The sequence below is a fragment of the Hippichthys cyanospilos genome, chromosome 18, assembly GCF_059441005.1.
Source record: "Hippichthys cyanospilos isolate Australia breed blue-spotted pipefish chromosome 18, RoL_Hcya_1.0, whole genome shotgun sequence".
NCBI lineage: Eukaryota > Metazoa > Chordata > Actinopteri > Syngnathiformes > Syngnathidae > Hippichthys > Hippichthys cyanospilos.
In genome coordinates this window covers 6,967,208-6,976,489 of record NC_142386.1, presented here as the reverse complement: position 1 = coordinate 6,976,489, position 9,282 = coordinate 6,967,208, and the positions used below count along the sequence as shown (strand labels likewise).

The following is a 9,282-nucleotide window of genomic DNA, read 5'->3' as shown; positions in this document are numbered from 1 at the left end:
ACTGCACAATACAACGGGCTAAGATAGTTCAGTCAAAATACTGTGTAGCTCTTTAATATGACTACAGTACAGTATATAAGTACGGCAAACAAATATTGCAATAAATTACAAATCACTATGTTGTCTGACGTGTGCAAGCTACATGTAGTCAGATTGGGCTCCAGTTCTCTGCAGCCCCTGGATAAGGGCTATAACAATGAATGGATGACTGAAAAACATGTCACAGAACAGTATTTGAAACGTGATTTTAATTTAAACAAGTTATACAATGCAAAAGACATGTCAATGTGGAAGCCATTAACATATAGTGTGGATGTTGTCTTTGTTATTAACCATCACCTAATGGAAAATGATCATATGTGAGGTAGGACGTATGGGATTCAACTTACAATTTTACAAAAATAAAATTGGGTTGTTCAGTGTTGGTAAACAAAATAAGGTTTGGGCGGGTTGACAAGTTTGTATGTTGTTCAAATGATATCCCTTCCTTCAAATGAGTTGTAATGCCATGGATTTTTCACCCTCTCCAAAAATAACACCACCATTTCTTTAATATATTTTTCATAAGGAAATAACGCTCTATAAAATTGATTCATAACCATGAAAAAGATTGAATTGTGCAGCTCCCTCTATTGTGCCACTTGGGGTCAATATAACACAGTTATTGAGACCAACAAGTTTCCATCATACCCAGTGACTCAGCAAGGTACATATTAGCATTTTTTTATTTGCAGAGAAGGAATAAAACATCCATCCTTGCTTATCATTGCTAAGGTTGCTGACTTGCCGGTGCCTATCCCAGCAGTCTTCAGTCAGTAGGCGGGGTACACCCTGGATTGGTTGCCAGCCAATCGCAGGGACCAACAGGCATTCACGCATCCAATCACACGCAAGGACAATTTTTAGTCTCCAATACACGTGAAAGAAAACCAGACTACCCGGAGAGAGGAGACAGGGAGGCCGGAGCCAGCTGGATTTGAACTAGGCCCTAGGGACTGTGTGGGGTGGATGTGCTAAGCACTGCACCCAGGAATAAAACAGCTTTTTGTAAATTTGTGTGCACGCTTGTATGCATGAGAGTATTGTGATTATATTTTATTATATGTCTGCACACTATTTATGTTCAAATATCCATTGCTTAAGGTGTTGCAAAACTGCCAGGAGCCATGCTAATCGTTAGCCCTTTAAAGGTGTTACGTTTCAGTGTTAGTAGTTTGCTAGCGTGGGGCGTTCCGAAAGCAAATTTGTTAGGTTTTAAATGCAGTGTGTAATTGTTTTTGTCTGGTTTGACAAAAAAAGGGAGTGAGTGAGTGGCATTAAACAGTCTGAAGTCTCTTTTAGTCGCAGCTTATCAGAAAATGAGTTGAGCTTGCTGGCACCATTTCAGAGCAAATCACCGGCCGGGTCACTTTGATCTCAAGACGCCGCTGTTTTGACAAATGGATTGGCGGAAGATGTCAAAGTGTCTGCATGTCAGCAGTATCTTGATATTGCAGGATGACAGTGTTGTCGGTCGCTTGTGTCAAACCTCCAGTGAGAATGGAGAACAAGATGCTCTCTTCCTGGGCGCTCTCCTCACAGGCGACGGCGGTGGCGGCGGCGGCGGCGGGCACTTCTTTCCTCTGCTCCTCCAGCAGCAGGCCTCTCAGTTGCAGCTGCATCTCTGAAGGAGCGGCCCGTTGGGATGCTTGCCCCTCCTCGGCACGTCCATTTTGCTTCTCCCGCATCAGCTGCTCAGTCAGCTCCACGCTCTCGTAACGGATGAGCTGCAGGCGCAAGAAGCCGTCGTCGTGCTCCTTATACCTGGTAGGCATCAGAAGCAAAGTCAACGGGACGTTGACAGTTTTTGGTTTTGATTTGGCATCGTGTACCTGAAACGCGGGTGTCCGGAAGGCCATTTGAACTGATGTTTTTTGTGCAGGTGGACCGTCAGGTTGTTGCCCCTCGTGAAGCACTGATCACACACGTGGCACTTGTAACGAGCTATGAAATTACCCTGCAAAAAATAATTTGAGTATGAGTACCATCTGCAATCACAGGAAAATGCCATAGACGTTAACATTCATTAGAAGGCATAGGTTGAAGAGCTCCCAGTTACAAATGAAAATGTGTGATACTGAAGATGAAAATATTTCTTTACTAAACAGATTAATGGCATTTAAATAGCAAAAGCCGCAGTGGTTCTCGAGTGGGTATACAAGTACACCTGAAGGTACATGAGATTTCAGCAGATTTCTGTAGCTATAAGCAAATCTAATAAAATGCTTTTCATTGCTGTGACAGAATAGAACATTTTTTTTTCAAATTGAGCGTACACTAAGTGGAACATGAATCCACCTAATGCTAAACTGTGTGAACGTGAATCCTTTGCAAAAACATTGTATACATTCAATTCATTAGGTTCTATACCGTACAGTGGCTACTTGCCATTTGTGACACAATTTTACAGCAGACAAGACACAAATGAAAAGAATATATACCGCATTGCCCCTCTTACCTCATGCTCCCTTTTGTGGTGCATCTTCATTGTGGCAAAAGTGCGAGAGGCGAAAGAGCAGCCGGGAACGTCGCAGGAGTAACTCGGTTCAGTGCTGTGGCTGTCCACATGTTTACGCAGATCCACCAGATTCTTACAGCTACAAATAGTACGTCCCAATAGAAAGCTTTATGATGACATTTTACAAAGGAGAAAGGAGTAGATGCTCCTTCCCAGAAAACAACTAAGCTTTGCAAGATGCCGTACCTGTATTCACAACAGTCACAGCTATACGGCTTTTCAGTACTGTGGCGGAACTTAATATGGTTGCGCAGTGCTGAAGGTGAAGGGCAAGTCATGTCACACAACGGGCACTTGTAGTGGCTCACTAAAAGAAGAAAACAAAAACAATACTAAGATCATGGTTCACAGCAGTGACAATATAACTTTTTTTTCAATAAAAATGATTCAAGATAAAAGTCGCAAACACCTTGTCCAGGTGGCATATTGACCCTTACACGCCATCTTGCTGTAGTGTTTTTAAAGGGAGAGACTGATAAATATTGTGTATGTGGAATATGAATTCGGCAGTAATTGCCACACGTTTTGATCGATCTCAGAGGGCGGCCATTTTGCCACTTGCTGTCAACTGGAAATGACAACAGTTGCTCAGCTCACCTAGTCACTTGATGTTTGCAAGCTCAGCCATGGTTGGTCAGAATACAAACAATACACGCTCTCTCATAGCTGATGGCAATGGCTGCTTAATTTTCTACATGAAAGCATCTAAGGTGCGACCCACTGTTAGTTAACGCTTTCAGTGCCCCGGACGAGAATTCTAGTCTTTTAAATAGTAATGAAAAATAATAATAAAATTCTCGTCAAATACATTTTTTCATGGAGGGTAGCTTGGCACCAAAAGAGTTAAGATGCTGATAGAATTGGAACAAGGTAGGGGTGACAAATATCAACTACAAGCTAGCTACTAACCGTGAGTCCTCATGTGGTCTCTGAGCAGTCTTTCTGTTGCAAAGCGTTTTGAACAATGGGAACACTGAAACCTTTGGCCTGGAAGATACAAATCAAAACACATAAAGAAAATAGGAGCTAGCAGTCTTGTTTATCCATTGTTGGGTTACAGCATTTTCACCTTCCATCGCACTCTGCCGAATGATGTGGTCAAAGAATTTTGTGTTATTGGCGTACATCGCTCCACAAGCCGGACACGCCACGACCTTCTCCTGGGTGTGGCTGCGTAGATGCTCCCGTAACTTAGAACGACCTTTAACAGTTGCTTTGCAAGCTATAACAATAAAAGGAAGGGACTCACGCTACCATTTGTGTGAAATACAAACAACTGCCTTTTTGAACTTTTATCAAGTGATGATGATTTACCCTTCCATCCACAGCGTACTGGGAATTCACATTCTCCCGCTGGTATGTCTATAGATAACCTGTGAAGCTCCACGTGTCTGTAGAACCACTCTGGATTCTCATAAGGTGGTTGCTTTGATGGAAAAATTCAGGGAAAAGAAGCGTTAAATAAAACACACATATTACAGCTTGGACTACAAAAGACATTTTGCAACAATGACAAGCATACCTCACAATCTTCCCACATGCAGATAAAACTGTCAGGGATATCAGGGATAATGTTGTGATTGTTGTAGCCGATGGAGCACGTGCCAATTTCTGCCTGGCCATTAAGCAACTGCTGGCCCAACTGTTTCAGCTTGGAATGGAAACAGTGGAAGAAGACATGTCGCCGGAACTCTTCAGGACCTTCCAGGGAGCAGAACCCGCAGTCTTTCCAAATGCAGTTTCTCTCCTCTGATCGGAAAAAAATTCAATGCAATATTGAAAACAAGAGCCGCTTAAGGGGGCTATCCAGTAAGAAAAATGACTACGACTTGTTTAGTATTATCAAATGAATCTCATTCAATTCTTTTTAATCAAGTGCATTCAGTCTTTATTTATTTACAATACTGTGTGTATAAGTGTTTAAAACAATCACGTTTGAAATAAGGCTTTTGAATGATGCTGCATCTGAAACTAGATTTTTTTTCAGCAGGTAAAAATATTCTATCACAGTCCAGATGGAAATCTAAACCAAAATCTGATCGATTCCAGTTTTGAGCTAGCTAAACAGTCCTCACTTAAGGCCATAAACATAGTGTAGTGCAAGATCTTTTTTTTCTAATATGACAAAGACTGACGATATGTGCTCGGGCATTCAAAAGATGAATTCGCGTGATGGAAACGATTATCTGTGTACTCCATATGCAAGCAGCTCATGAGCGCAAAGGAACACACACCATCGTGGCTTAAACTCACCCTCCGGTTCTTCGTCGTCCTCCGTCAAATTCGTGGCACCCAAATGCACCTCCACATGCTTGCAAAATTTCTCCATTTGACCGAATGACTCTTGGCACGAACCCCACTCGCATTCCAATGTCAGCGTTTTTTTCTGCAGTCGTTTTTTGGGCGGCATCGCGTTCAATTAGTTCGAAATAAAAACAAACAGAAAACGTTGATGAATCAAGTGTTTTTCACATTATCTTTAAAACACTTAGAAGCTTTGGAAACTCGTCAAAGAAACGGCAAACGAATAAGGGAAAAAATATGTATTCAAACTATGAATGAGAAATAAGCTCCCATTTGGCTTCTACCACAAAATTGATGCTAAACACCCAAGGCAGGTTTCTTTTAACAGGCTGTGCATCCTTCTTAACGGACCGACCGAAACAAGTCAGACGCTGTTGTTTCCGGTATTGTAACAGTACTACTGAAACAAGACAATCCTTAAATGTTCCTGGTGTTTAAGGTTCCGCATGACTGTAACGCGTGAAAAGCAACCCAGGCACAAAAATGTTTGGGAAAACCACAACCAAAATGTATTGTTTTTTTTTTCTGAGACAACAATATGTTTTAAAGGTGTCCATATGTAAATCAAACACATTTGTTGACTAAATATAAATTATTGGTAGAGTGCCTGTATGGAAGAATTAATAACCTTTTCAAATATTGTACAGTACTGTATACTGTATACAAATGTTGATGTAAAAAAAGGCAAAAAAACTCGTATTGTGTATCTCAGTCTATATTTTACAGTTTGAGCAAACCATATTTACAATAGCCATCATCACATCTGAAGTTACCGGTACATTCTAGATCACAAAAGTCCAGTGCCTGTTGAAAAAACAAAACAACAACAACACTAAAAAAAAACAAAAAACAAACGAACATTTGAGTCATTAATTAAAAAGCAAAATAAAAAAAAACAACCAAAAAACAAACAAAAAAAACTCAAAATACCTTCACACTTTTCAGTAACTTAAAAAAATGTTGTTTCTCAAGTGTACAATTAAATTGTATTTTCATGACCAAATTGCAAACTGTGCATCAGCATCAATAATTCGCACATGACTGTCATACTTGTACTAAACGTGCTTTTAATCTTGATTATCTTATGTTAAATTCCTTTTGCTGCTGGCATGTGAATTTCTCCACTGCCGAAATAAAAAGGATCTTTAAATTAAAACCCCTCATAAATGTCCCTATATGATGATTGCCATGAACATGTATAATTGAAACCATTGACTGCCACTTTATAAATAAGTTCACATTGAACTTTAGTCAAACTTTGGGCTGCATGACGTTGGTCATTCAGAATATGTCAATCTCACTACATCCTTATAAACCCAGTACAAAAATATACTATTTGTGGTGGAATGATTAAAATGACTAAAAACGAATGATCAATTATCAATAATAATCAATTATCAATTTCTAGCCATGACATTACAGATGGTGACTTGATAAAATTAGAATTACAAACTGCAGACTGATTTAAATAATATTTATATATGATGTGAAGATATTCTATCCAATTGTAATATCCCCAACAATGGGTATTTGCCACACATTACCTTTGACTGAGGATCATAGGTAACTGAGGTAATTGAATATTTCAAAAGGCACAAAAACTAATGAGCCCGTAGACTTGTTCTAGAAATATCCTCTAGACGTCGTAGAAGAGTCGTACTAGATGGTAACGGATTCCAAAAGCCAATGCACTTCCCATCACCTGCACGAAAAAAACAAACACAAGTGAAACATTCACCTTCTTTTTTTAAAATCGATGGCTGTTTGGGCTGTTTTGGCAATACCTGTATCAGAAGCATGATGGCAGTGAGATTTCTCTCGTGGGTGGGACCGAGGAATTTCAACACAAAATTGATTAAAGTCATGTTGTTGCACTCAATGAATTCAGCGTCATCTTCTTGGCCTCTGTGCACCTCAAGGAGCTTCAGTAACTCTGCAATCTGTCGAGGAGGCAGTTATTTAATGGAGGAAAAAAAAAACACTAAATATGAAATTCGCTGTCATTTATTGCTTTGTGTTGCCATGTCATGCACCAAAGCAAACTGTGGTTAGGCTACAAATGCTCTTGGTTAAAAAAAAAAAAAAAAAAAAGACACTTCTGCAAGTACAGTACGTCTGCAATTTTAAATGTGCTAATGAAAGAAATCACAATACAAAAAACAATTCTGCAAGCTACAACAAATACATAATGTCAACACAATAACTCTCACTCTGCTTACCTGCAGAATGAGTTGTCCTAGTTTGGAAAGGTCCTTGCTTTTGAATTTAGAGTAACTCATGCCCAGTTTGCCTGTCTCGGGATTCAACCTTCCATGTCAATTTTAGAATAGAACATTGCATGAATAATGGGGTCCGAGATGAAATGGACATTAAATTAAATGTGTGCGTTCATTTCTGTTGATTGGAAAGCTACCTGGGAAGTCTGTGCCTGGGACACGGGATGATGTGGAAAAGCTGCGGCAAGGAATAGAGAAAGTTAAGCACTTGAGGGATGAAGAACAACAACATGGTTTTGCTAAAGTGTCCAAGGATGCCAACAACAGCAAAAGTCATCCCTGCAAAGTAGCAGAAAGTGTCTCCCACAAACACAGATGATGGGTACCTGACACAAAAAAAGAGAAAAAACAATCTATATCGAAACAACTATCAACAATTAACTGCATCAGCGTTGAAATACCAGTTGAGGTAAAAAAGTGCTAGTGTGGTGAAGAAGAATGGCATCATGAAGTAGAGAGAGAAAACATGGTCAGCGTGGCAATCCCCTGAAACGAGGACAAATTCAACATCAGATTCTTCCATGGCTTAGGAGCTTTCTTGGGGAGTGGATAAAAAAGAACTCACCGCTGAGTTCTAGCAGGTTGAAGACGATAATGGAGCCGGAGATGAAGAGAGCTTGACCTGACTCGATGCCGTTTATACCAGCCAGGATGTTAATGGCGTTTGTGCAGAAGACCGCCAGCATACCCATGTAAGCGTAGTAGAGAATACCTACGACCAAGGCACGCAGCAGATCTCATCACATGCAGAAAAAGATCTCGTAATTGTGGTCGGCGACTTAACAAGGAACCCAACTCACCGAGATCCAGATGCAGGCCCAGCAGTGCCCTGAATGGTTTAGGAACCAAAATGACCGTGTTGCCAAAGTTGGTAAAATAGACCATGAGAAGCGGAAGGGAGGCAATAGTCGGAAGCAGGAGCTTGTGTCTCCATCGCAGGTTGAGCACATCGTCGGCGAATCCCAAAAAAATCATGCAGCAAATGGCGAGCAGCGCACCGATCAGCTGCACAAACTGAAGAAAGGGCACAGTCGGAAGTAGTCAGAAAGCAAAATGATCTGGTTAAATGTGGAAACAGTACAACACTAACTACTTAAGTAAACCATATTCAAAGTAGTAAAATCACACTTAAATGAATGTTTTTTGACATCACTGAAAGAGTAAACAATATTTGAAAAACCTCATCATGCGGGAAGCCATTGCACTGATCTCCCACAAAGCAAGTGAGGAAAGGCACTGGGATGAAGCAGAAGAGGATGATGAGGAAGACCGTCCCACTGATGACTCCCTGTGATTCCGGACTAGGGAAGCAGAAAAAAGCTCAAGCATTTTTCAACTCGTCCCGAGAATGACAAGAGAAGGGCACTCACACTTGATTTTTCGTCAGTTTGTTCAGGTCCATCCCGTACAATCTTGCCGAGATGAAATGGTCCTTAAAAGTGGGAATCAGTTTAAGCGTAGCCAAGCAGCCGAGTGCCGACATGAGGCCGTTGATGACCAGCGGCAAGAATGGCGACGGTGACATTTCACCCGCGTTTCCGTGCTTCTTTTCAAGTCTTAACAGGTCACTTAAACTGGCTAAATAATGTGACGTTTCCCACTTGGTCGATCAATGAACAAACTACGGCGGGCTCCACTCAGGTATACACACGTCATCCTACCATTTTAAGACAATATGCTGCAACGCGTGACTGTAATGAACACCTCCATAAATCACAACAGTAAGTCCTATCATTTTTTTCATACGCAAAAACATGAGATAGATTTAAAAACAAAACAAAACAAAACACTGCACGTCAGTCGGGTGGCACCACGGTCCAGTTCCTGGTGTCAGGCGGAAATAAGGCTTCCGTATCTTATTTTCAAAACAAAACATTACGCGCTCCAGTACAAGAACTATGCTCAATGACTAAAACGAAAACAACAGCAACAAACCCCACAGAGTGCATCAGAAATGTAATTCTTACAAATTCTTACAAATAATTATTTGGTAAATTAAAAGATAAAGCTAATTAAGTAACCAAAATAAAGCATTTTATATTTATGCTTTCAACAATGACTGACTTGGCCTATATGTCCGTTTTAAATTTCAAGTTGGGCCCCTAAGGACAAAAGTTAGAGCCGCTCGCGTTCAAGGTGCCTCAT

At 40.6% G+C, this 9,282-nt stretch overlaps 2 protein-coding genes across 3 annotated transcripts; both read right to left on the bottom strand.

Annotated features, from left to right (window-relative positions):
• Positions 1–230: 230 nt before the first annotated feature.
• On the bottom strand, positions 231–5,194 carry hinfp (histone H4 transcription factor). 2 transcript variants are annotated; one of them, XM_088441014.1, is made up of 9 exons: positions 4,811–5,194; positions 4,080–4,306; positions 3,872–3,983; positions 3,627–3,779; positions 3,467–3,544; positions 2,744–2,864; positions 2,498–2,636; positions 1,872–1,996; positions 231–1,803 (listed from the first exon to the last, which is right to left on the bottom strand). In XM_088441014.1, the coding sequence occupies exons 1-9, from the start codon at positions 4,965–4,967 to the stop codon at positions 1,458–1,460; spliced, it is 1,458 nt and encodes a 485-aa protein (XP_088297140.1). In that variant the 5' UTR covers positions 4,968–5,194; the 3' UTR covers positions 231–1,457. The 2 variants fall into 2 exon arrangements, with proteins under 2 accessions (XP_088297140.1, XP_088297142.1); XM_088441016.1 differs by lacking the exon at positions 3,627–3,779.
• Positions 5,195–5,560: 366 nt separating this feature from the next.
• On the bottom strand, positions 5,561–8,978 carry dpagt1 (dolichyl-phosphate (UDP-N-acetylglucosamine) N-acetylglucosaminephosphotransferase 1 (GlcNAc-1-P transferase)). The gene is made up of 9 exons (XM_088439971.1): positions 8,508–8,978; positions 8,318–8,438; positions 7,938–8,151; positions 7,703–7,849; positions 7,539–7,623; positions 7,275–7,463; positions 7,081–7,168; positions 6,646–6,801; positions 5,561–6,563 (listed from the first exon to the last, which is right to left on the bottom strand). Exons 1-9 carry the CDS (start codon positions 8,660–8,662, stop codon positions 6,498–6,500), a joined length of 1,221 nt encoding a protein of 406 aa, XP_088296097.1. The 5' UTR covers positions 8,663–8,978; the 3' UTR covers positions 5,561–6,497.
• Between the last annotated feature and the right edge of the window lie 304 nt (positions 8,979–9,282).